Below are 26,742 nucleotides of genomic sequence, written 5' to 3' on the forward strand. Positions count from 1 at the left end.
TGTAATTGTTAGAAAACTAAACCTTCTATTATTGTTGAGTTGTCGTTATTATCCCACTAGCTTTTGACCCACTTCACTTTTCTTCCAAATAACACAGTCCATACAAAAAAATTGAAGCTCAGTAATTAACATTTTTGGCCAAGTGTGAGTTGTATGCCATTCTATATAAATTCCAGGAAAAAAAAAAAAAAAAAAAAAAAAAAAAAAAAAAAAAACAAAGGATAGTCACAGATCGAGTGTGAGTAGTGTAGATAAAAACAAGTAAAGATAGGGAGAGAACCTGAAGTCCTAACCAAGCGGTGGTGGTTCCATCGGATAACGATTGTCATCTAGAAACATCTCCTCATCTGTTTGTTTGCTGCTTGACTGTTTCATAGCCTTGTTGCTTCAAAGCCTCATATTTCTCCTACATACATACATCAGATATCACTCAAGTGTACAATTTTAATTACATGCAACTATGCAAGTAAGGAACTTTAGGTAGTAACTAGTCTTCTGGCCCGTGCAATACACGGCTTACTCATAAAAAATTGCATTGAGAGATGAGTGAGAAAATACCAATAAATAATTATGAGTGTAATATGTAAATGAAAACATAATCAAAGAAATAAAAATTTTGGGACTTTAATTGAAATGATACTTAATAGAAAGAAGATGGAGGGACTAAAATCAAAGAGAGAAATTAAAAAGGTTGAATTAAAGAGGGGAGATGAAGATGAAGTGTTTAATGAAAGAGTTAAGAAAAATTGTGTAATCAAAAATAAAAAATGTAATACGACATGTGGCACATTGAGTTGAAAAAGATTGGGAAATGTAATAGAATAATGACACATGTTTTTTTTGGTTTGCTTTTTTAAATACTAAGTATAGATAGATTAGTAAATTTATATGGTGAATCAAGTCCTTAAAATTAGTCTGACATCAAAATGATGAACGTACATTATTCCTACTGAAAATAAACATGTCTTGAGATTTTATGCATCTTACAAAAGGGCAGGGTAATCCAAGGACATTGCAGATTTAACACTGTTAGTCTGTTACTTACGTTGATAACTTCATAAGTGGACAATTTTACAAATACAACTCAATTGTACCAGTTGTTATATGTCCTTTTTTGTTTGTATTTGTAATTATGAAATTTTAATACACATCTACCTACATTTTTATTAAGGTTGCAAACATTTTGATTAAAAATATACTTGTGACCTTTATTAATTGTTATTAATTAATTTAGTTATGGGGCATATTCTACTTCAGCAAGCCAAACCATGTACTGAGGTCCTTAATCATTTTATCTTATCATTAATTCGCCTTTAATTACACCAAACAGGAAATAAAATAGCCGAAAATTTTATTTACTTGATACAAAAAAAGGAATTAATCCTTTTAGGATAAGAAGATAAGATATCCAAAGATGATGGAAAGCACAACAAAGATGGAAGATGTTAAAGTAGCAGACAATGGAATGCAGCCCTTGTCCTGCCTAACAAACATGGCTTCCAACACTGGATAACTGATAATCAACCCATATAATGAGAGGATTCCCTGACCACACATTTCATCCCAATTTCCTACACCAATCACTCTTGCAAATCCTCCCACAAAGCAACACAGGTTTAAGGAGACGGCACTCACTAGCGGAACCAGAAACATGTTTGACGTGCTAAAGTCATACTTCCCCATTTCATATAACTTAGCCTTATTACTGTCCTCAGCTTTATTAGTAGGTATGAAACTTGCCTCGCGAAGCCCAAGTTTTTCCATTACACAATCAGCAACTCCATAACCAAAGCATGTAAGTGACTTTAATTTCCAAATCCTCTGTTCATTTAGCCATGTTCTTACTGACCCTCCCGTGTCAACAACTTCACATAGATGCTTCGCCAAGGATGATATAAACACAAATCCAAATGCTATGAAAAATGGGTCTGATACCTGCATACATATTTAAATTCCTTTAGTTAAGTGTTTAGACAAGCAAAACTCCTACTTCAGAGCACATATAATTAATCTTACTATTACAGAGTTGACTTATAAATCATTAACTTTAACATATCAAATACACAACCTACATACGTAGTATTTAGTATTAACCTTAGGGTATAATGAGACACCATAGAGGAAGCTAATCAGAGGAATGGTAACAAAACACCAAACTGCTATAAAATCCAAACCGTATAAGACAACCCAGGATGAAGATATCCGATGAAAAATTTGCATTCTTGACGGACTGTAGAAAAGGGGGCAATATTTTGAAAGCCCAATTTCAGCAAGTCCTGAGATCCATCTGCTAAACTGAATCAAATATTCATTGAGATTAGTTGTAGCAGAACCCAGAAATTGAGGCCTTGGTGGATTCAAATATACTGATCTCCACCCTTTGCTCTGCAACATGTAGCCTGTCATTGCATCTTCCACCACACTTTTATACCAAAAACCAGCCTGCACATAGATAAATAACTTATGATGATCCTATTCTCAGTTTTCTTACTCATGAAAACTGGGTTCTACACTTCTACATACTTACCCCTTCACCCCATTTAGTATTTTCTTCATAAGTGCAAGAGGCTAAATACTGGGCTTCTTGTACTGGAGCAGTGCGAAGCTCACTGTGCTTGGTTTTACTAGGCATGTCATTTTGTCCAAGTGACTTGATGAACTCAGTGGAAGGACCGAGTATATTTCTTGCTTCCTTCATTATGTCACTACCTACAAGAATCGCAAGCAAGGATTATTAGCCCCTACAATTAGATACTGTCAGTGAGGTAGATACAATATGAGGAGGCCTAGAGGTAAGGCAATATATAAGGGGATTCTGATATCAAGTCCCAAACATAGCTTCTCAAAATCTAAACATCAATTAGTATTCATGGAATCTTACCTTAATTGGTACAATAGTTACAACCCAAAAACAAAATTAGAAGAGGCTTACAAACACACCATCATAAATGTTGACGCCATACAAAGCCTTCCTGTTGATGTAGAAATTAGTACCAGATATCACTGGCCCCTGAAGTCCATCTGCCCCTGGCCAATAAACCTGAAATACAGTGAGAAAAACTAAAACTTCTTCCCTGAAGATTAACAAAATACGGATAACATAACCATAGATTGACCGGCTTACTGTCCATAGGAATCTCATCTGAGTGTCATAGATGTCATTCTTATTAACATTATGGTATACTTGGGGGTATTGAACCCAGCCTAAAGTAGGTGATATCTTAGGATCAAGATAGAAACACATTGCTTGTCGAGCTGAAATCGAGTCGTTGCAGTACATATCGCAGTCTAGAACTAGAATGCAAGGAGAATTGCTCAATGTGGCAGAAATTCTGAGCTGCAATTCCAATAACTACATTAAACGGATACGCATAAGGAAATTCAGGCTAAATTCTCACTACATCCTTGAGAGCAATGGTTGCATCAAAGACAGGTTTTAAGAAAGTGCTAGAGTCATACTAGAACATTAAGAGCTCCGGCCTTAAAGTGATGTGGATGAGAACGTCTTTTTTCACGGGCAACATATACAAGGGAAGGCATCACTACATGTTCAGGATTAGTTGAAGTATCTTCTTCTATAACGTTCCCATCTATCACCTGCATCAACATAGACATAGAGACTTTAACATCATCAAATTTAAAAATTCAAAGTAGTTAATAAAGCATAAAATTAATGGACATATATTACTATGATTACCAATTGTTTAGTCAAAGTGTACCTGCATCACAAATTATCCAATCTACTCCTTTAGTATAGTGCTGAATAAAATAAGTTTAACAAAGTGTACCTAATATTATAATTAATAAGACTGGAAAATGTCTCTATCATTGCTAACCTTGAAATTGTTTAAACAAGCTTAGCTCAATTAAGCTAATACAACCACTTAATCATTGCAAGGTTTTAATAAGCTTCTATGGTAATACTTGCTCTTTTAAAATGCATAAAATCATACATATTAACAATAATTGAAGGAATTAAATTTAAAAAATAAAAAATAAAATAAAACAGACAAGGTAAATGTACAACATTTAAAAACAAGAAATCAACCTGAACATTCGACGGATGATCCTGAGCACTTCTCTTAGAATCACCATCGATCTCATCACCAACTGACTTCCTTTGAACTCGCAACTTGAAAGCCTTGTATTTTTCCTACACAAATTGTTTACTCCTATGGTGACTATTGAGCATTACAAGGGTTTTAACTTATTTTAATAATTAAGAAATAGCAGCATTTCAATCAGAAGCAGTAGAAAGGTAAAGTACTAAACAATATACATAAAATAAACAAAGCATCATATTAGCTTGAGAGTTGAGATGTACTATTGAAGAAACAGAGAGCATGGAGTTTTTGTAAATTGTCAGGAGCTAGAGAAGTGTATATTTATAAGACATACCTTAAGTGTGTTTCTATCTTCAACGAATTCCCTGCTCTGACTTGCCTCCTCCGGCTTCTCAAAATAAGCCCGAGGACATATTGATTTAACATTATACCTCCTACAGAAAGGCAACCACCATGTTGCAAATACCCAAGCCTCTTTTATACCATTTAATGTCACAGAGGCACCCCCATCATCAGACAAATAAACACTTAATTTCTCAGCAGGATAATCCAAAGACATGGCAGAAATAACAGTATTCATGACCTCAAAGGTCGGCTCCTTCTTAGGATCAGTTGTGCATATAAAAACATCGATTCCAGGTAATTTTTCATCCTTAGGAAGCCTCTCTGTGAAGACGGTCCGAGTAACGGGCCACCAGTAGAATGGCTGCTTGAGGAACCAAATAAATGAAAGGAGAAGCTCAGCAGCAAATAGTACAAGCCACAGTAAGAAAGGAATCAATTTTAAATTAGCTTCGTCAAGGAAAAAGATTGCTCTGTAGAAGAAAATGGCAACTATGGCCAGGAAATGTGAAAGGGAATGTGATAGATAGAGAACTGCCTTTAGTTTATGAACATGACAGTGATGAAGAGAAGTAGTTTGAGTGTGAGAGTTCTCCATTGCTGTTCTGGACTACTGGTTGTTTTGGCACATATTAAGGTCATTAAATAGCAAGATCAACCAGAATGAATTGACTTAGATATGATGTTTTCAATCTCAAAGGGGGGCAAAAAAAAACAATTAAAGCAAGTAGGACTTGTGGAAAGAGATGTAAACCCAAAAGTAGTGAGGGCCCTAAAAATAAATATAAGAGTCATGAGAAAACAAAAGTATAATTAGGAGGAAGAATTTTCAAAGAAACAAGTTTACATCAACTTTATATTGAATTAAAATATATTATCCTAGCAATTAAGACAAGGAGAGAAACCAAGGTGATTTGGATGTAAACAAAGAGTATGGAATATTCTTTATTGATATGGATAAATACAGTAATAAAAGTAGTGAATAACTTGATAACTATCAGCAGTCTGCAATTCTGCATTAGAAAAGAATTGGAGCTAATTTATTTGCAGAGAACGGATAAAATATCAATCAATCAAAGCAAGCCTTAATCCCACAAGTGGGGTCGGCTAAAATATCAATGAGGGACAAAAATCTGAAAGAATGTAAGCACCAAATGACATTAAGAAAAAGGGAGGGAAAAAAAAAACAAAAAACAAAAAAAACAAAAAAACAAAAAAGAAGAAGAAGAAGAAGAATTGCAGCTCTACAGAAGATCTGCACAACAATTTGATGAACTGTATGCCTGTATGTATAAACATGTAAACTACTCCTAATAATAAGGAGAGAATAAATGACTTAAGAAAAGATTTCTCCAAGTAAATATCCAATAATAATTCAAAACTTGGCTTGTTTTTTATACTTCACATATTTGCATCAAACTTTGTATAACACCTTATTCAATTACTCATCTGATCTCTAGTGCCTCTGCAAGGTAATTAAATATCTGCTGTGAACTGCATATACCAATCTGTCTGGGTATTTAAGTAGTTTCATGGATAGAGAAGGAAGTTTACTGGTAATCACACTAAAGTTTCATGGAATTCAAGTAATTCATTCATATGCTCCTTTGTTGATCAGTCAAAATATAGTCATCTTCAAAAATTCATCAATCAGTCTACTGTAATTTGAAGTAAAACTGACACTACTCAATCATTGTTACAAGATATAAACGTTTGTGGCATTTATAAAACATTATGTGTAATCAACTTTATTCAAACCCTATATGACTTTTATTTTACACACCTAGCTATGTCTCTTTAAGACGTTTACGTAGATATATCTGCTCATCCCATTTTCTCCCGTAGAATCCTCCATAACCATGGGTCCATGGCTCCCTTAGCCCCTTGATAGTAGTTGAGCCTTTACCTACCCAAAAAGCAAACTGCAAAAGAAGATATGTTGTCCACCCACCGAGCTTCTCATTAACTACTATGAGCAAAGTGGATGATAATGCTTCATTGATTCATCTTGTTTATCTACCATACTTAGCTAATAGTAAGAAATAAAGCATTATGACTGTTATGAGTAATCTTCATTTATAATAATAGACATCCATCAAGCCGTCATATCTAACATAGCATTTCAAATAAAACCTTACACTGGCTTTTAATTACTCAGTAGCTATCATTACAATATAATAAAGTAGTCTCATAAATCTTTCTTTATTAGGGGATTGCATTGCATCTTTATAGATTACAAGCAATCAAATGCAATCATAAAGCACAAAACATTTCCAAAAATATTTACACAGGTTTGGAGGGTCTATTCCTATATAAAAAAATAACAACAAAGAGAGTTTGATGCCCAATTACAGAGCACATAAGATCTAATCTAGTCATCTACATAAACAAAGTTGACATGTCAAAAAAAGCACATCATTTGCAAAAATACTTGATACATCTAAAAAGAGAAACAATCAAAAGAAAGCTTTGTAGCATTAGATAAAATATAATGATTTCTAACAAATTAACAAGAAACTGAATGTACATCAATATCTAAGAACCTTAAAATTTACCATATTTAATTTAAGTCGTCATCTTTTCCAAGCCAAAGGCAGTCTTTTTCTCTTTCTGCTGCTGCAACATGAATTCATCAAACTGCTTAGCTCTTTTTTGCATGTCCTCAATGATCTCATCTGTGGCAGCATAAATCTGCTTAGGCAAATGTACTTCCAAATAATCAAACCATTCCCCTAGAGTCATCTTTTCCAGGTCGGGCACAATAGTGCCCTCAGGATCTTTGCTTCTATCATAACACTTGACCTCTGACTTTTTAACAATCTCTTCAATATCTGATTCTTCCACTCTCCCATCATTCAGCACTACATCACTCTCTACTCCATTACAAACCCTTTCCTCAGCTTGAGAAATGCCAACCGGACTGCCATCCTGTTGGGCACCTTCCTCCGCACAATGTTGCTCTCTCACACATTGAGCACCTCCATCCTGAACAAGAACCACCCCCTCCAAAAACTGTGCATTTGTCTTATCATCTAGTACATTTTGCTCAATAGTAACATCCATCCCTTCTTCGCAAGGTTGCTGCCTTAAATTCACCACCTGTTCAGGCAATTCCTTTCCCAACACCTCACAATTCACTTCCTCTTCCAATACATCTTGAGCAGCTTCAGTTTCTTCCATTTTCCGATCATCCAAAGTTGCATCACTCTCTATGCCACATAGACCATCTTCCTGCTGAGTAGTCTCACCCATCAGTTCTGCAAAATTCTGCTCTTTCAAAGACGGAGCACCTCCCTCTTGTTCAGAAAGCTCCACCTTCAAAACTTGCTCATTCATTTCATCACCCTTCAAATTTTCACAAGACTGCTGCTGAGGAACTTCCTTTTCTAACACCTCATTACTGTCCATCTTCCCCTCCGGAAAATCATCTAGGACATTATCTAAACTCCTAATACTATGCTTCTTTTTCCTCCCACGACCTCCTCGTGTCTTGTTATTTTCCACCACTTGCTTACAATCATCCTCATCCACATCCACATCCACATCCAAACCCTTGCTTTCCTCAATGACAGAGATGGGCATTTCTACAACCTCGGCATTCTTTCCACGCCGAGTCCTCCTCGTCTGCATCACCTGTTCTAATCCCAGAAATTCAACTTCTCCTCTCCTGGAACTCCTAGTATTCCTCTTACTCATAACACCTTCTAAATTCTCAGCATCATCCTCTTTCTTCAGCCGCCCTCTTCCGCGTGGTTTAGGAATTTGTTCAACCATACTACTATCTACATTCAAATCCCTAACCCTAGAATTGGAAGCAGGTAGCCTACTAGGGTTATCAATTTCACCCCCAAATTCCAAATTAGAACAACCCTCAACACCCTTAATTCCCAAATCAATAGCAGCTTTTCTATTCCTAGTAACTCTACGATTGTTTATTTCCTCCTGAATTAGGGCAATTTCAACCCTAATAGAGGTAAGCTCGCCAATTTTAATCTCATCCCCATTTTGAATTACAGAAGGGAAAAGGGGTTTGAGTTGAGAGGAGTTCAAGATAGTACCATTTGAAGAATCGAGGTCTTTGATTTCCCAGTTTCCAGAATCTGGGTTGAATTGAATGATGAGATGTTTGGAGGAAATCCCAGAATCTTTGATGGTAAGATTGTTGCCTTTGACGACTCGGCCGATTCGAACAGTGGATCTGGAGGTGAATTCTAGGGTTTCGCCTTTTCGAGGACCTTGTTGAATTAGTAGCTTCAGAGTTGATGATTTGGTGGACGCCATTGTTGGGAAATTGGAGGTTGAATTGAAATCAGAAGAACTGAAAAGAGGAGTTGTACGTAATTCACAACTGGAGTTGTTGGCGCTCTCTGGAATTTCAAAATTGTTTCATTGCAGAGTAGTTTAAACTTTGTAGGAGCAGTATTTCATTTTTATTTTTATTTGAAAAAAAAAAAAAATTACTTTTTTGTTTCTTTCTTTTTTTTTTTTTTTTTTTGTTGTTGGAAGTTTCAATTTTGAATATTTGCAATGTTGAATAAAGAATTGCGGATAATTCATATAATAGGGCCCACTTTACAGAATTTGCTATTAGGGTGTCTTTTGTTCGGACAGTCAGAGTTGTAAAGGTGGTCGATCATGGGCATGGCCATGGGTGGGAAGAAGAGAGAAGGAAATAGTGGTCATGGGAGTGGAGGAGGGGGGAAGGAAATGATGTCCATGGGAAGGGAGGAAAGAGAAAATTTGGTGATATTAACAAGTTTTGTTGATAAAGAATACGGAGTATTAACTAAGTTTTGCTTAAATAGTCAAATTTAAGTGTGGTAAGAAAAACAATACGGAGTATAGGAAATACTTCACCATAAAATTTAAAAACATACTTCGTCATTTATTACCAAACTTGTTTTATAACTAACTATATTCATAGTCCAATATGGAGCATCGGTTACAACAATTGTCGTAGCAACCATATTAAAGTTTCAAATATCCATATACAAACCATTAGTGTAAGTTAAAAAATTTTAAAAGGTGAAATTGGAATATACTCATCTACATGAATCTAACAAGACCATACAAGATTATACTTCTCACTACATAAAAATCACAATTGATAATCAAAAGTTTGTATACTTGTATTACTTGAATTCATTATTATTGTAAATGCAGCCGGCTACAAGTGCTGCTGATCTTAATAAACATAGACAAAAACAAAAACTAAGCTAGAGAAGTAAATTGAAAACTGTACTAGGCAGTTATTCAATCACTCCTTACTCTTTCTTTCTAAGTTTGTCTGTAATTTTTGTAAGAATCCCTTCAAAAGTAGGGTAGCTAAGAAGTAGAAGATAAAAGGACAGCAAAAGTTGCCCAAACATAGCATCAAAGTTGTTGTGGTTGATCACCCTTACGAGTCCCCCGACGAATGACACCAGATTTAGTACTGTCAAAATGATGAGAGGAACCATCAGCATTGCTGCTCCTGAGAAATCGAACTTTCCCTTCTCGTATTTATCCAACTTCTCTTTCTCCACCACCTTATTTGTTAATCTGAATGTTGTTTTCTGTATTCCAATCTTCTTCATTATTGCTTCCGTTGATCCAAACAAGCAGGCTGATAGTCCTTTCATGATCCAGATTCTCACTTCATTCCACCACTGTTGCACTGAATGCTCACTTGACAGCACCTCATATAGATGCTGAACATGGGAGGATACAAATACAAACACGAAACCCAATATCCATGGATCCGATACCTTCAGAGTCACATACAGTACAAACATCAATATTCACCACACATATACATATATAAATGTAGCATAATGTGACAGCAAATGATCTATCTGCAAGTACTCTGTTGCACAGAGGAAGAGTCTTACCTTAGGAAAAACCGGAACACCTTTAAGTAGGCAGAATGGAAGAACAACACCATATATAAAGAGCGGAACTGCAAGAAGACCTGCACATGTGATGTACCCATAGCACATGCTTTGCAAAATAGACATCCTGGACATGGCATAAGTAAGAGGGCTAAACTTTGACATGGCAACTCCAAGTAATCCGGAGGTCCATTTTATTAGTTGAACAATCGCGTCCTTCATGTCAACTGTCGTGCATCCCAAGAAGCACGGTCTTTTTGGATAAAGATATACGGATTTCCATCCTTTACAATGTAAAAGATATCCAGAGTATGAACTCTCCAACAAGCAATCATACGAAAATCCTACCTGTATGTAAGAAAATTTTCTTCAGGAATTTGAAACTTGTATGATAAATAAGTACTTCGTATATATTTTCCTGGTACAATATCAAATACTTGCCTCAACACCCCATAGCGTGTTTGCTTCATAAGTGCAAGTGGCCAAATTTCTAGCCTCTTGTAACAAATCGTTTGTGAATTCCTTCAAGACAAGATCTTGGTTGGAGTTTTCTTTTAGTGACGCGATGAATTTTGTGGAAGAACCAAAGGCCTTCTCAGGTTCATTGATGAGGTATTCATCTGCAAACGCAATAAAATTTAGTCACCAATTATTATAATGCACAATATCATTGCATTTTCCATAATATAAATCAGAGGTTTCATTTAACCTTCATTATGAGGCCTTCCATATATCGCCTTCTTCTTCATATAATAACCAGTTCCATTCAAGACCGGTCCTCTGAGTCCATCCATGCCTTGCCATTTTGTCTGCATCATAATAAAATTGAAATTCATTATATTGCAAAACATGGTATCATTTATAGCCAATGTAGCTATATAAGTAACATAGTTATAGAAAATCGACCAGTCCAAAAGTTAAGTGCAGTGTACCGTATGAGCTGATCTGGCTTGGCCATCATAGATATCATTTTTGCTAGTGTTGTAGAAGATTTGAGGGTATTGAACAAAGGCAAGAGAAGGAGCCATCTTCGGGTCAAGATGGAAGCACATAGATTGACGAGCAGAGGTTGGATCATGACAGTACATGTCACAATCCAATACCAATAAGTAAGGTGCATTGCTCAATAGACCTGATACTCGGAGCTGCCAAGGATTAAGTCCAATTTTGATCAGTCGATGACATTACAAAATAAAATTAAGATCGAGAATTATAATGTGAAGATGATGTAGCTTACAAGAGCGTTAAGGGCTCCAGCTTTGAAACGATGAGGACGACCTGGTCTCTTTTCCCTGGCTACATAAACCACAAGGGGCATTTTTACTTCACCTTCTCCATCCTGCTTGCTGTCATGTATAATCTGAAGTTTTTTAATTTTTTTTTGTGAATAATGCAACTGTTAGTTTAAATTCTTCTATAAAACGAACCATTAAATTGATGTAACACAATACTAACTGAGTTTTAGCATATCATAAATTGGGCTTCATTATCCAATTTTTTTTTTTTTTTAAAAAAAAGGTGGTGCTTTCTAAGAATACAATTTTCTTATATGCAATTGGAACATGATGAACATGGATCAGCCTCTGGAAAAAACATATTCTACTCCACAAATAATTGAACATATCTTCTTTTTTTTTTTTTTTTTTTTTTTGGAATAGATCATATACTCCATATTATTTTTTTTTAAAGAAGATCATATATGATGTATCATCTTTAGGGCTTGTTCTATTCAGCTTAATTTTAGTTCAATTTAGCTCAGAACATACCCTTAGTCACATAAAAACATTCAAATTGAAAAAAAAAATGAAAATGCAATAAATTTAGAGTAACATTCAATTCAAATATTAATATATAATTTCACGTAAATAGTATGAGTAAGGGCCTGTTCTTATACATTGAAATTCAGTTCAATTCAGTTCAGCTCTTAATTTCCTTCTCTATAAAATGTTCAGTTGAGTTCAGTCAATGGGAACAGGCCCTAATATTCAAACTTGATTCGATGTATTTTATCGTACAATTAAACAATTATTAAAAAAATATTGAAAATTTAATGTTAAAATTTATACCGAGTACGACTAACAATATTTTAAAAAAAAATAGAGAGAAACGCACCTCAATGCAAGGGGCACGATCGTGCACAACGGTGCATTTATTATTATCACCGCTTTCTTTCTCCACATATTGCTTAAAAGCTTCATATTTCGACTGCAATACAACATCAGAAAACAAAACAATAAATATTTGACGGTAGATCCGTAGATATTGTTTGGTGCAACTTCTATGATAGTGCACATTTTTCCTCAATATAAAATAATAGTGTACAATTCTCAAGATGAATAATTGAATATGAAGCATATACTTATTGACCTTAAAGGTATCTTTAACTTAATTATTAATAGAAAATAGAATAAAAAATGCATTAACATTAGAGAAAGCAAACCGTACAAAATGAATAAAAGAATACTACTGGTATATTACTTTAATGCAACTTTGAATTATTATTTGTTTTATTTAATTATTCTAAAGTTGTAACTAATATTTAACGGGAGATAGTACTACTCGTACCTTGAGGAGTGATTGATGAGCGTCAAACTCTTGATCCCGATGAAGTCTTTCATCAACACCCAAAGCGGAGAAGAAAGCATCTGGACACCTAGTCTTAATAGCATACTTGTTACAAAAAGGAAGCCAAACCTTAGCAAATTCAGCAGCCTTCTTAATAGCCTCTCTAGTTAAAGGAGCTCCACCATCATCCGACAAATATATCGCCATCTTTTCAGGCGGGTAATCGAGCGCCATGCATGATATCACCGAGTTCATCACTTCCAACACAGGCTCCTTGGTGGGATCGGCGGTGCATATAAAAATATCGATCCTTGGAAGATCACGTGGATTGATGGACTCATAGCCAGAAACCTCATGCAATACAGGGCGCCAACGGAAGGCTTGAGCCATGGCCCAAAAGAAGGTGAAAAAGAGGTCGGCAATGGTCAATAAGATCCATGGGAGAAGGGAGATATGAGGGTTTGCGAAAGACGAAAACCGGTAGTAGAAGAGAGAAACAATGGCAATGGAGTGTATGAGGATGTGAATACGGTTAGAAATGGCTCTTTTGGTTTGGACTTTGCAAATGTGGGTTGGCGCCATTTCGGAGAAACGAGAAATGGTATGACTTTCTAATCGACTAAGAATTATAGTATATATATATTATATAAGTTACTAGGTTAGGTTTATACCTAAATGAAGAACCAAATCATAAAAAGAATGTGCTCGAGGAACACGGGTGACACTTAAAGAAGACTACCGCAGTCTTACTTATTATTATATTGGTAAATTGGTTCCATTTGCCTACTACACTAATCAAGTAATCATACATTTATTTATAAATTAATTAGGCCTGCATAACTAATAATTAAATACTCCAATTCACATCTTTTTTGTCATGCAAAGTTTGCTTTCTTTTTTGATTTATTTTAGTATCATTTTATTTTAAACAATTTAAATTGAAGCAGAAGTGAAAAAGCCACTAAAACTTACCCTAAATCACTATTTTGTTGACGGGGTGTTATACATTTGGGGTTAAGGTTATTTACATATCAAGATAGATATTATAGGCTCGTTTTAATTCCATTAAGATTCACTTAAAATAGTTGCAATTGTTTTATACTACCTCCATTACATAATATGTGCAACTTTTTGAATTTTTTACATCTTGCAAATAATAGCCAAAAGTTGCACATAATATGTTGAAAATAGTATAGTGCACCCGGGTGCACCATGCGCATGGTGCACCCGGAAAGAACATTAGGTATATTTTAAAGAACATGGGAATAAAAAAGAACATTACTAGCGTTGGAAAAAGAACATGCTAGTGTTTGAAAAAGAACATGCATACTAGTGTTTGAAAAAGAACATCTTGTGTTTGGCGAAAGAACATGTTTAATTTGTGTTCGACAAACATACATACGTAGTATATGTGTTTGATAAAATGTTTTTCAATAATACAAAATATGTTCTTTTTGGTTCGTATGTTCTTTGAATTTGGCTCATAATTTTTTTTTTTTTTTTTTAATTTTTTTTTTTTTTTTTTTTTTGAAAAGATGGCTCGTATGTTCTTTAAGGTGATGAGTTCTTTAACGTATGTTCTTTAATGTATGTTCTTTAAATTAACTTATGTTCTTTTATGTTATTTTAAATTTTGAAATTTGAAATGTAATTTTAAAATGAAATCTTAAATTATTTTTAGTTGAAAATAATTTAGGGAGAGAAAAATAAAATTATTATAGAAAGTTAAATTTTTGGAGAGAGAACAAACTATTTTTGGGAAACTGAAATTTTTGGTAGAGAATTTTTACTTTAATGTGTTATTTTTCATGAAATTTAATAAAATTTTTATCATGTTCTTTGTGTAATGTCTTTATGTTCTTTAGTAATGCATGTTCTTTGTTAAAAACAAACATGTTCTTTTTCAAGAAACTAAATGTTCTTTTTCGTACACCTAATGTTCTTTCCGCCTTTTTTTTTAACCGGGTGCACCATGCGCATGGTACACCCGGGTGCACCAACCATACATTAATAATATGTAACAGAGTTACAGAGGTAGTATAAACTTTTGATCTTGAGACAAATGATTCTTTTATACTACGAAGTACTATTTTTAAGATTGATCACATGAATTGTAAATGGGACAAACAAATACCGATAAACAAAGATTACGTATAAAAGACAATGAGACTGGAAGAATTGTCGAGTAAAGAGATTGCTGTGAGGGTGACGATGAGTTACCATTGTGGGTGCTCTACTACGGTAAGGGGGGTGAATAACTGACTTAATACTTCTACATCATCTCTTTGGTTCTGCAAACTGACTAACATCAAAACATCCAATGAGTAGGATCAAACTCATCTATTTGACGTGAGCAGCTCAGAACATATGTTGAAAGATGGCTGTAAAAAAAATCACCGTTAATCTCTGTACACCTAACACCTGTATCATGTAAAAAGAACCCTGCTACAATCAATGTAATTAAGAGCTTGAAAAAATTTTAGCTTAAGCCTGCACATAAATTTACAACACCTAATTTTGAAGATCCACATCACGCATATCAAAAACATATAGATTCAGCTTCTATGCATTTACATTACTCGTGGAGCGATCACCGTAAGTGGAACACAAAGTTGATAGATGCAGAGAGCCAGAGAGGTCAGGCTTTGACACGAATAAACCAATCCTTGAGGTGCTCAAGCATTCAGCAATCCCGCTACTATACTGTAAAAGGAATAAATAATAAACATTATGTATACCGAAAAAATCTCAGGAACCTTACTTTAGATTTGGGTTTTTTCTTGAAGAAGAAGAGCAGGGGGTTGGGGTCAGGGCACATAGAGGAGGAAATATGACCGTACTTCTGTCAGTTCATCATACTATGTGCAGTGGAAAACTTCTATCTACCACACTCCTCAGAACTACGACATCTAGGTATACTCACACAACAAGAGTCATGACAGATACTTGACAATCTAATATGAGTCTCAATTCAGCCATAAACAAGAGATTGGACTACCAGAGGCTACCAACAAAGGTGATTGAATTCAAATGTTTCATTGAAAAAGCAGTTTATAAAAGCGACAAGTGTACATTCATTCCTAAAGATAGTCACAAGATTTTTTATTTTAACATAACTGCCCAGGCCACAGGCAAAAACCCTAACATTACTATACTTCTCGATTCGCTCAACTTCAAGCAGATTAGGACATGAGAGACATTTTTGTAAAAATTTAACACACACACACACACACACAAAAGAAAAAAAAAAAAGAAAAGAAAAGAAAAGAAAAGAAAACTCTCATCATCCATAAGATGCAGTTGTTTCACAATAAGGTAATTCCAGAACAAACACAAACTGAATAAATGATGCTTTTAGTGGAATAGACGGTCAGAAGATCAATCACAAAATTCACAATAAGAAAAAAAAAAAAAAAAAAAAAAAAAAAAAAAAAAAAAAGGCAAGGTAAAGTACAAAAAAGACTTACCATCTTCTCCAAGCCCAAACATTCACATTGAAGTTAATGGCATATATCTCACAAACTGATTTTGCACCAATTACAGAAGCAGCCCACTCCCAAATCTGCCAAGCAAAAAGTTGACAAGTTCAACATATACTGCAAATCAACAATTTTTCTAGGTCATTCTGACATCACTTGCCTATATCCTCTCCCTCCCAATAAAATAATAAAGGCCCATCAAGGTAGTTTAACACTTAACAGTTATTCCAATGAGCCAAATTGAAAACTGTCGAGCAATGAAACAAAATGACAAGCGGCAGTAATTCAAAAAGAAATAAATGATTTCCCTCGGAGAATCTCACCAAAATCAAGTCTAAGTGCTCATTTTCGAGTAGAAACTGCTGGGCGTTCCATATGTTCCCATGTTGGACCCTGAGGAGTCGAGGGAATTCCAAACTTCAGCATCTGTTTCAGCCATTTGACTCTGTTTACAAGTTCTTCCAAATCCAAGATTATTGATTCCATGTTATCACAGCCAGTAGAATTTAGACTTATTGCCTCATTCAACCGCATTTTCTTTGCAGATCCTTTTTCATGATACTGTTCTTCGTCAGAAGTGGCTACTGGGGCTTCAGCTGAAACATCTCGAACATACGTACTGGAAACACCATCTGAACAACTATGCTTCCCAATGGTTGACCCCCTTATATCCAACTCCGCATTTACCTCATGTGTTTGCACCATTGCTTTTTTAGAAAGATCTTCGCTCTGCTTCAATGTATCCTTGGAGTGTATCGATCTGTTTAGATGTGGCAATGAGCTAGCTGAAGTATGAGAAGAGATTGACTGATTTAGCTCCAATGAGGACCTTGGTGTGACCTTGACATTCTGCTTGCCTTCATCTAGCACATCAAGGTCATCAACCAAGCATCTTAAAGTCAGAGCTACAGGCAGATGATAATAAATAAATTTACCTCCTCATACAAATGGTTTAATTTAAAAGTAGAAAACTTTTGATGCACATAACAGATGCTTTCAGAGAACATCAATAAAATAATTTCGTGCAAAATCTGTACTCCAACTATCCTATAGACCGGCAATCCCTGAGGAGCCAGAACACGAAGAATTGCATGTAAAGACCAGCATAGAGATATAGTACAAAGTTTGACCACAATCCCACCCAGCAAGAATTATAGGAGTCCTAAGACAGGTTTGTTTTTGTTAAATGACTATAAGCTCGGGTCTTTATAAGGTACAGAAACTCCAGGAATCAGAAATAGTCTGATCCTAACATGAGTAATGGCAGATACAGATTAAAATTTGTAACGTTGACCAAAAATTGGTGCGTAAAATTGAGATCTCAACATTCCAAATCAAATGTAATCCTTGGTGGGAAAAAGTTAATACATCACAATCACCTACTTTTAGTAACATGACATACATCACAAATGACCATCTTTCAATGAAAATGAAAATCTAATCATAATTATTTGCCCTTGCACTACTCTATACACAAAAATATGTAATAGGGACTTGTAAAGATGGGCAAACACCTAACAAACTCGCCAGCAAGATTAATGAAGACAGTAGCAACAAGAAAGCGGAATTTTTAACTTCATAGATTAGAAAGAATACCTAGCTTCAATGGCCGAATCAACCGGGCATGCAACTGTCCGTTTTGAGTTTCCTGGAGGCATAGTAATTATGGATTCAGATTATTTGGGGTCAGCTCGCATGAATCGTCATGAGAAATCATACGATATAGTATTATAAATAAACTTATAAAAAATTAATTCCAAAAAAAGCAAAACACTTATGATTTATATCTCTTGTTAGATCTATGCGCGCGCAATGCGTACAAATTATTTTAGAAAGTAAGTGAAACAACTAATGATATATTCATTACTGAAATTTAAATAGCATAAATTAATGTGGAGTAAATTTAAAGTATAAAATTAGATGAAGCCACTTAGTATAGGAAATATATACACAGTGAATTTTTTTTTTGTCAAAGCTCAACATTAATTATCATACAAACCTAAGTCTATTGACCTGAAGTTTACTTGATTAGAGAATGGTATAAAATCGATGAAAAACTAATTGTATTTGATCTTTATAGCAAATGTTATTTCATGCAGCAAAGGTTTGGGAGGACTTCAGGACATAAGGGGCACGTGACGGCATGAGGCTCTCAATATGCTGCAATGCTGCATTAGCAAACCACCAATGCTCTGTGGTCTTCAAATAATCTGTGATAACGGAAGTTTTTTCTTAGATCTTCCCATGCATTAAGGACTGAACATGTTCCACGTAGAGCTGATGATGTTAGGGCCAGGGCAGCCCGATTTGGGACGGGCTTTGGGCAGACATTTTTGGCCCAACTCGGGCCCGTCCAATTTTTTTAAAATTTTCCAGCAGGCCTAGGAGATGCATTTCTAAGCTATTTAGTTATTTCTATTGACCGGCCTAAAAAGCTAAAAATCCACTAGGCTTGTTCCAATTTTGCAGGTTTTGGGCAAGCATTTCCGGCCAGAGCAAGCGGCCTGAATTTTTTACCCTGGCCCAGTCTTTGCTCACCTCTAGTTCCTTGTGTATTGCTTTGAGCAAACTGATAACAAGAGCTTATCACCTCCAATTTAAATTTGAAGCACAGGGACATAACCAGATTCTTAACAGATTCCCTGGAGTTCAACGAGACTGAAAAAGATGGTGAGGCTGGTAAGGTCGTTTGGGTTAGCCAGACATAAAAGCATGACAGCACTAATAAAGGGCAAAAGCAAACGATCCTTTTATTAAGGTAAGTGCACATATTAATTTCAGAAGTAGTGCTTTGTCAAACACTCGAAACAAGGTCCAAAGAAAGTAACCAGTTGTTAAGGACAATATATATCAGTTACAAAAAAAATATTTCATTTTCAGATGAAGGACTGCAACTGTAAAAGCTTAACACAATGTATGCACACTTGTCATGTAAAACCTTTTTGAGGCGGATGATAATAATTTCCAAGCACCAAATGCAGGGAAATCTACAAATCAGGATCAGTAATACATGCCTCCTTGAACAGAATTACGCTACTACTGATCACAAAACAGAAAGGAACAGAGAAAATTCATATAATATATGTCAGACTTGGTCCAACATTTATGCTAAGAACAAGACAAGGTTTCATTCTAGCCTTTATTAGATTCAGACCAGCTCAAATATATAGCCTAGCACGGGAATCGCCCCAACTCCCAAAGACCCCACCAAGAAGAAATCTTAATATTTACCAAGTCAAAGTTGCAATGCAATATTGGAGCAAATATAAAACCAAGAGTTATAAGAAGCATCTGCTGCTTTAGCCACTTTCAAGTTTTGTTAAAGAAACTATGTGCTTTATTTAAGCTGAACAATACCACATACAACAACAAACTAGTAGGAAGAATTTACCAAAGGTACAGGGACTGTCCAACCAGATTCAGGAGACCAATCCAGTGATGGGCGGAGATCCTTGCAATTGACAGTATAAGATGATCCTTCACCTCTGGGTGGCTCTAGTAATTTAATCTAAATGAGAGAGAAGTTAATAAAATATATTTGACTGGTAAGAGAAGAGATACAGCATCAATGCATCATACGATAAAAGATACAAAAATAGGAGTCATGGTGTATGTTTGTTGCATGGTGGATGAGACTAGAGCTAGAGATAATGCTAATTAGAGTGAATGAGACAAAGATAGAGCTTCAGGGGTTTAGACTAAGTAAGAGCAAAACTGAGTACATGGAGTGCTGCTTTAATACTACTAAGAGGGAATGTAGCGAGGATGTAAAACAAACATAACATGCAATAGTGCAATTACCTTTACCGTGTCACTGTCTATGATTTCAGTTATTGTTCCTGACCAGTAACAGCCATCAGTTAACCAGTCAACCAAATCCCCAACTCTCCTAACATCAGAAACTGCAACTACAACTTCAGAAGTTATGTTAACATCAGATAATTCACTTTCGCGATAAAGAGCTGGAAATTGTGGGCGCAACATCAGCTCTTTTTTTGCCTTATGTCCATTACTGCTCTCTGGGGGAAAGCGATATAGATCTACCGTTTCGTCGGCTGCAAACGGAGATTAATGACATTACTCAAGGTGTTTCCAAAAACAAATAAAAAAAGCTTCAGTGGATAGGACAGCATGAAAAAGTCCATAAAAACTAATTTCAAAGTACGTTTACCAAGCTACAGCCTAAGACTAGCCGTAAAGAACAAATTAGCAACACCAAGGAACAATAAAGGACGTACGTACGCCATCAAAATCTAGCCAAGAGCAAAGTATTAAATTATTCACCCCCATGTAAAAAACACTCAGAGACCCGAAAAGCTAAGCATGAACACACGAAATTGCAACCTAAACTGCTCCATTCCAAAAAAGGCTTGAAATTCCACCATATTATAGAGATTTTTATAATCATGTGGTCCTACAGAGTACAAACTACTAAGCATTAAGTTTTATAAAATTTCACAAATTTTCTACTTCTTACAAACTTCATTTTTGTGAGAAAATCCCCTTTAAAAAATTTGTAGATAAGTGCCTGTCATAAAATAAAATAAACCTTCAAAAACAGCAACTACTTTCTATTTTCCAGCTATTAAGTTAAAATCCAGCTAGCTGACTAATTTTCCCTTATCTTATTCTTTGTATCAAACTATCAGTTTCCTCCCCTTCCCAACTTTTAATTCTATCCTTCTCTCAACTTCTTTATTTCCTCCTTCATTCAACTACCACATTTGAGCTGACTATCTTTTTTTGGCATTGTTCGTTGACAAATAGATGGACAGAAAAGAGAAAGATAAAGAAAGGAGACGGATAAATGGAGAGGGAGAACAGAAATAGATTGGAACAAAAAAGATTAAAAAAAAAACACACACACACACACACACACAAGAGAGAGGTCACCAATGACTTCATATGCTGTGGTGAAAAAAGTAAAGCAACTGTGAAAAGATGGCAAAAGCTACTTAAGGATATATAGTATGGAGCCTCGCCCAGTCCCTCTTTTTGCTCCATTCCTACTTGGCGCTACCACATTAACCGTCATTGGCCACAGCACCGTCACCACTATTAACCATCAACGCCACCACTGCCACTAATTACCTGCACAAATACTCATTCTAGCCACCACTGTCTACACCATCAATATCCTTTCAGCCCAAAACTTGTATACCCTAAAAGGCCAAAACTGCTGCCACAAAATTCTCTTCACTTGTCACTCCCATAGTTCCCATCATTATCCCGATCCCTCCTTCCAGTTCAATTTTTAAGGTCCAGCTTACCACTATGGTATAAAACAAATATAAAATAAAAGCAAGAGTAAATCAAAGAGAGATGACAAATAGATACAAGAAAAATAGAAAATTTACATATTCATTTACCACAGCAAGTCTACACTGGTAGACTTAGATGGTTAAATACTTAAGGTCGACCATAAGGTCCTGCTACTTAGAGCCATGATGGTTTATTTGACTACTGAAAGCTTCTCAGCAGTAGCTTGACCACAATTATTAAGGTTAAGAGTGAAACGACAACAGCAGAGGGCAATGTCCACACTAATAAAGAGGAATTTTAAGTTACAAAAATCTGTGTATTTGAAAGGGAAGAGAGCTGACTTTAAGCACTTGTTATGCTCAATATGAAGGGAACTACAAAAATACTCATTCTAAGCATCCATGAAGGCATCAAATAGAGTGAGGAATATAGTATTTTTATTGGACAGTACAGAAATCTAGTGGAAGAAGGCTTCTATCACAAGCTAGCCCATGCACCTAACACTCTTAAGATGATGGGAATAATAAAAAAAGGGGGGGGGGGGAGGAATTCTCAATAGTGGCCCTCAACAATTTCTACATCAAAATGGTGGCCCTCTCTTTTTTTTCTTTATCATTATTATTACACAAAATGACCCTAATTAAGATTATTATCCCACAAATGACATTAATGAGGCTAATTTGGTTATAAATTAAACCAAGGTTAGTGAAAAACATTAATGCTGCCTTTATTACCCCCTCACAAGTAGTCACAACCCTTCACAACCTTCATCACCACCACCACCTCCCTCTTTTCTCACTCGATCTCTCCTCCATAATAGCTGACCCGAAACCCCAACCCCCACCCTTACCTGACCCAAAACCAACACGCAGTCACACCTGCAACACACTACTCTCATTCACTCCTCGCTGCAGCCCCTGCACCTCCCGCTGCCACCACACCAACAAAGCAAGGCAACGCCTCAATGGTGGATCTAAGTAAGAGAAATCCATCCCATCATCAAAATCCTCAACCTCATCTGAAATTAGGGTCAATCCATTCCCATTTTCGGCATGGAGGGAAAACATCTTCACCATGAACAAAGATAAAATCATGGTTCTTGCAACCAACGGTCCAACCTCATCCTATTGGGATTGGCTTTGACAATGATATATACAAGGTGAAACACAATCTTCAGGTTAATGTGAAGAATGTAGGATAATGTGAATTTAAGGCTTCTTCCAGTGTTAATTTCGAGATTTAGTTAGGTTCAGGTTGATGTGATTCATGTGAATTCAAGGTAGCTTTTTTCACTTGAAACTTATATTGAAGTTGGGCTCTTTTTTTTTTCTTCTCTCTCCCAAACACAAGTCTTCTTCATTTAGTTCTTGAATGCTTTAGATATTTTTGTCTACTATTTGTGGCTAATAACACATCAAGAATCCAGAATTGAGGTTCGATATGAAGGATCAGGGTTATAGAGTTATGGTAGTTCACATATTAAAACCATCCCAGAATTTTATTAAGATGGTTGAAGTCAAAACAGGTAGGCAAGGAGAGTGCCAGATGGATACAATGTCAGGACCTAGTAAGTTTTTCTGCTTGGAATAGGAGGTTGTTAACTAGTTAAAACTTATAGATTTTAAGACCTTTACAGTTTAATCAAAGTGGTAGAAGACACTATTTTCCGACCAAGAATACTACACAAAAGGAGGGTCAAATTACCCAAAAAGGTGATGTAGAGCATGGAGAAATTTTCATATTGTTTAGATCTATGTTAATCAGACACGGCTAAAATCACGAAGTGTCCGTTTCGACCAAGACGGGACACGGACACGGGACACGTGTCCGACCTTTCACTGTGCACTCGGACACTTCCATTAAGAGTGAAGAGGAAAAAAAGAGGAGAAACATGAAAGAAAAACACATCTTGTTCGAAGACCACCATTGATATAGAGAAGATGGAGAGAAGAAGATAGCCATTTATTAGGAGGAATTACTGAGGAAAGAATTTAAAATTAAAAAAAAAAAAAAATAGGGGTGGACGTCGAAAAATTTAAAGCTTTTGTAAAATATAATGTATTTATATAATTTTAAGTGACGTATTGACGTGCCCCCGTACCCGTGTCCAAATACCGGACAGAGTCCCCGTGTCTTAAAATTTTGAAACTTGCCGGATCGAACACTCATTCCCAAGTCCATGGAACATAGGTTTAGATATACCCTAATGGAAAGGTTCCAGGAAGGAGTTAGTAGATGGCTGGCACATTTCTTAGTCTAGCCAACCAGCAGTGTGCAGAATACAAGAGTTGTACACTTGTTCATCACCTCCTAGTGCAGTACGATTTTGGCAACATTATGATGCTCCACAAGCCAGTAATACCAAATCCCCCCCCCCCCCCTTGCCTACTTCAATCTGACTGTTCCAGAAGGCATGCAGTTAAACTAGCTCCTTAGAGCTGAGTAAGGACTTGGTCATGACTTAACTAATTAAAAGATGATAGGGCCTAAATTTGGATATGGATAGAGTTGACATGGAAATTCGGGGTCAATGACACTACAAAATCAAGAACTTTTCTTTCTTGTTTTTCAAGCTCACACAAGCAGAAAAATTTTGTTCCTCTTAGTCAAAACCAAAAAGTCAAAAAATTTATATATTTGCAAGAAGATCAGCACTAGTGTGTTCCTTGATTTTGCAGGTTAAATAATAACATGATACTCACCCACCATTTGTGCATAGGCAACACTGCCTAACTGCCTTAGAGTTACTATAAATCAAAACAAGTCCAAGCAAACAGCCATAAATGACAAGAGGCAATCACTTACCTTCCTCTGGGTAGTCATAATATTCTACAACATATGCTGTAATCCGACCTTTTCTTGTGGTACTCTTCTTTATCTAAACAAAAATACATCAAAATTTGTTAGAGTAAAACGCAAAATCAAATATTACTACCAAACTGAAAAATATGAAACACATCATAACGCAAACCCACAGTTCTATAAGAAATAAAGCAGCCTAACAAAACCACGTATTAAAATCCATCGACATGTGATATACTTGCCAAGTGAAGACGGATTAGAAAACACAAAAGGGGATGCTAAATTCAAACAATAAGACAAGCTAGTCTAAGTTTCTCAGTTTTGGTTTCATAAATGCATAATCACTTAAAAGACATCCACGTATCTAAGCACCTAGAAAAATACCCCAGCAGCAGCAGCAGCAGCAGTAGTATCCCTCTTCTAAAATCTAAACAGAACTACCCGACTCCCCTTCTGAGTTCTAACCCAAGACAACTTACTACAAACAGAACCACAATCATTCAACACTTCCCTGAAAACCACGAAAACAGCATCCAAAATGAAGAGCTAGAAAAGTGGCGATGCCAGTGTTTAAACCTCCCACGACCCCCACATATCAACCTCCGCTGACAATGTTATAGTCAAATTTGCCTAGACTCAATGGTCAACCCAACCAGAAAAAAGATATCAAAAATATGTTTTCCTTGAAAAATCATGTCACATTAAAAATGTTTTACGTCAAACCAAACAAAGCCTTTAAAGGTTGCAAGAAGTTCTTAAATTGGATTAAAAGTCCATTCATGAAAATGCTTTAGGATGCACCTCGGCAACAACCAGAGTTTGTTTCGTATTTCAAACCATGAAAAGACCACATTTAAAACAAATCTGTAAAGATCATGATAAATGGAACACAAATAAGAAATGCTCAAATATACCTTACACCGAAACCACGCACCACGAAAACCACTAACAAAAGTCCTGGCCTCAGCCAACTGACCAATCTGAAAACGAACACTATGTTTCTTTCCCATGGACAAGCCTCAAAAGTTAAGCCAGCATGACAAACTGCGAGTTACATAAATTAAGTGAATCAATCAAAGCCTTAATCCCATAAGCGAGGTCGGCTACATAAATTAAGGGAATAATATAAAGAAATAAATACAATATATGCCTTCAATCGTAAATCATATCACAATTCACAAACAAAATGGTTTGTGACAGTAACAATTATAAAGAAAGTCCCAAATCTGATTCAGGAACTATAAAGTATAAACCCCCGAAATCATATCACAATTCGCAAACAAACCCATTTAAGAAAATCAAAGAAAATTGCACATATAAGATTTCTAGTAACAAAATCACTAATATAATAGTCCGTCTTACAAGAACCCTAAATTAACAATACTGGCAATTTTATCAACGACAAACCCTATATTGCGAAATTGATATTAGATGATTTTGAAAAAGAAGAAGAAGCTTACCTGAGAAGCTGTTTCATGGACGAGTGTTAGTCGGAAGGGTTATATTATAAATGGATTTTTTTTTTGTTTTTTTTTTTTTTTTTTTTGAAACCTATTAATGGAGAGTTGAAAGTATGCTTTCAAAGTGTTTTCAAAAGAAGAAAGAAAGTACGGAGTATGATTTTAAATTTCAATGGAGGAGAGAGAAGTGCAGCTTTAAAGTGAGAGAAGCTTAATGGGGGAAATTCCGAAATTTAGATTATTGACACGCACATAATAAATGTCAACTGTCAATAGTAGATGTTTAAAAGGCTTTTAAAAAACTACCGGAGTAAAATTCAACACAAGCTTTCTCCATGTGTTGTGTAGTATGTCAATGGGTAAGCCATGTTCGATAATGAAGTGGCTAACATTTTTATATGTTTTTTTGGTAGGTTGGAAACTGAGATGAGAATTGATTTCAGGATCTTTTAGAATTGAAAATGAAGTTTCGATCACTTGAGTTATCCCTTACTCTCGTTTGTTTTTACATGTAATAGCTTGTCAATCGTTACTTTACCAAACACTCAAACTTAATTATTAATTTTCATAACTAACAGCTAACAATTACATGCACAGCTAACACAACCACAACTAACAGCTACCTTCATAGCTATATTTTGCCGAACACGTTTGCTTTGTATTGTTTAACATGGATTATTTTCGAGATTTTACATAGATTATGTTGGATAGTGTAGACTGTGAACAGTTTATTCTGTATTAAAGAAGCAATTGTAGGGCATTAGGTACTATATTGCGGAATTTCATGAATCATATTTGTTTGCATCTAATCAGGATCTACAAGCATAACACAAAAAGAAACACCTAAATTACACCTTTGATGCATGATTTCTATGTTCGATTGACCACGAACTCTAAT

At 35.6% G+C, this 26,742-nt stretch overlaps 4 protein-coding genes across 7 annotated transcripts; all 4 read right to left on the reverse strand.

Annotated features, from left to right (window-relative positions):
• Positions 1 to 1,329: 1,329 nt before the first annotated feature.
• On the reverse strand, positions 1,330 to 5,060 carry LOC145606719 (quillaic acid 3-O-glycosyltransferase CSL1-like). Of its 2 annotated transcripts, none has more exons than XM_081662547.1 (8): positions 4,399 to 5,060; positions 4,049 to 4,153; positions 3,460 to 3,597; positions 3,125 to 3,337; positions 2,941 to 3,040; positions 2,528 to 2,709; positions 2,095 to 2,442; positions 1,330 to 1,935 (listed from the first exon to the last, which is right to left on the reverse strand). In XM_081662547.1, the coding sequence occupies exons 1-8, from the start codon at positions 5,002 to 5,004 to the stop codon at positions 1,387 to 1,389; spliced, it is 2,241 nt and encodes a 746-aa protein (XP_081518673.1). In that variant the 5' UTR covers positions 5,005 to 5,060; the 3' UTR covers positions 1,330 to 1,386. The 2 variants fall into 2 exon arrangements, with proteins under 2 accessions (XP_081518673.1, XP_081518672.1); XM_081662546.1 differs by having other exon boundaries at positions 3,125 to 3,352.
• Positions 5,061 to 6,307: 1,247 nt separating this feature from the next.
• LOC145607379 (uncharacterized) lies at positions 6,308 to 8,883 on the reverse strand. Its single transcript, XM_081663050.1, has one exon. It carries the CDS (start codon positions 8,685 to 8,687, stop codon positions 6,972 to 6,974), a length of 1,716 nt encoding a protein of 571 aa, XP_081519176.1. The 5' UTR covers positions 8,688 to 8,883; the 3' UTR covers positions 6,308 to 6,971.
• A 787-nt stretch (positions 8,884 to 9,670) lies between these two features.
• LOC145607380 (quillaic acid 3-O-glycosyltransferase CSL1-like) lies at positions 9,671 to 13,431 on the reverse strand. Its single transcript, XM_081663051.1, has 8 exons — positions 12,842 to 13,431; positions 12,389 to 12,481; positions 11,514 to 11,636; positions 11,209 to 11,421; positions 10,986 to 11,085; positions 10,718 to 10,896; positions 10,277 to 10,624; positions 9,671 to 10,153 (listed from the first exon to the last, which is right to left on the reverse strand). The coding sequence occupies exons 1-8, from the start codon at positions 13,421 to 13,423 to the stop codon at positions 9,671 to 9,673; spliced, it is 2,121 nt and encodes a 706-aa protein (XP_081519177.1). The 5' UTR covers positions 13,424 to 13,431.
• A 1,479-nt stretch (positions 13,432 to 14,910) lies between these two features.
• LOC145608605 (uncharacterized) lies at positions 14,911 to 26,098 on the reverse strand. 3 transcript variants are annotated; one of them, XM_081664220.1, is made up of 9 exons: positions 25,845 to 26,098; positions 25,299 to 25,428; positions 24,388 to 24,460; positions 20,122 to 20,375; positions 19,712 to 19,828; positions 17,917 to 17,968; positions 16,644 to 17,225; positions 16,309 to 16,403; positions 14,911 to 15,222 (listed from the first exon to the last, which is right to left on the reverse strand). In XM_081664220.1, the coding sequence occupies exons 2-7, from the start codon at positions 25,392 to 25,394 to the stop codon at positions 16,663 to 16,665; spliced, it is 1,155 nt and encodes a 384-aa protein (XP_081520346.1). In that variant the 5' UTR covers positions 25,395 to 25,428; positions 25,845 to 26,098; the 3' UTR covers positions 14,911 to 15,222; positions 16,309 to 16,403; positions 16,644 to 16,662. The 3 variants fall into 3 exon arrangements, with proteins under 3 accessions (XP_081520346.1, XP_081520347.1, XP_081520345.1); XM_081664221.1 differs by lacking the exon at positions 14,911 to 15,222 and adding an exon at positions 15,268 to 15,544 and having other exon boundaries at positions 16,644 to 17,183; XM_081664219.1 differs by lacking the exon at positions 14,911 to 15,222 and adding an exon at positions 15,268 to 15,544.
• Between the last annotated feature and the right edge of the window lie 644 nt (positions 26,099 to 26,742).

Source organism: Chenopodium album, chromosome 23 (assembly GCF_948465745.1).
Source record: "Chenopodium album chromosome 23, dcCheAlbu1.1, whole genome shotgun sequence".
Taxonomy (NCBI): Eukaryota; Viridiplantae; Streptophyta; class Magnoliopsida; order Caryophyllales; family Amaranthaceae; genus Chenopodium; species Chenopodium album.

What these genes read in the sequence shown, in the direction of transcription:
- LOC145606719 (XM_081662546.1), bottom strand. Translation starts at nt 5,004, where the DNA reads ATGGAGAACTCTCACACTCAAACTACTTCTCTTCATCACTGTCATGTT. An exon ending in ATCATCCGTCGAATGTTCAG is followed by an intron (nt 3,598 to 4,048) that starts GTTGATTTCTTG and finishes ATGTTGATGCAG; the next exon opens with GTGATAGATGGGAACGTTAT. An exon ending in GTGTCTCATTATACCCTAAG is followed by an intron (nt 1,936 to 2,094) that starts GTTAATACTAAA and finishes ATATGTATGCAG; the next exon opens with GTATCAGACCCATTTTTCAT.
- LOC145607379 (XM_081663050.1), bottom strand. Translation starts at nt 8,687, where the DNA reads ATGGCGTCCACCAAATCATCAACTCTGAAGCTACTAATTCAACAAGGT.
- LOC145607380 (XM_081663051.1), bottom strand. Translation starts at nt 13,423, where the DNA reads ATGGCGCCAACCCACATTTGCAAAGTCCAAACCAAAAGAGCCATTTCT. An exon ending in CTGGAGCCCTTAACGCTCTT is followed by an intron (nt 11,422 to 11,513) that starts GTAAGCTACATC and finishes AATCCTTGGCAG; the next exon opens with CTCCGAGTATCAGGTCTATT. An exon ending in TGGAAGGCCTCATAATGAAG is followed by an intron (nt 10,897 to 10,985) that starts GTTAAATGAAAC and finishes TTGCGTTTGCAG; the next exon opens with ATGAATACCTCATCAATGAA.
- LOC145608605 (XM_081664220.1), bottom strand. Translation starts at nt 25,394, where the DNA reads ATGGGAAAGAAACATAGTGTTCGTTTTCAGATTGGTCAGTTGGCTGAG. An exon ending in GTGCGTGGTTTCGGTGTAAG is followed by an intron (nt 24,461 to 25,298) that starts GTATATTTGAGC and finishes ATTTTTGTTTAG; the next exon opens with ATAAAGAAGAGTACCACAAG. An exon ending in TTATGACTACCCAGAGGAAG is followed by an intron (nt 20,376 to 24,387) that starts GTAAGTGATTGC and finishes CTCCGTTTGCAG; the next exon opens with CCGACGAAACGGTAGATCTA.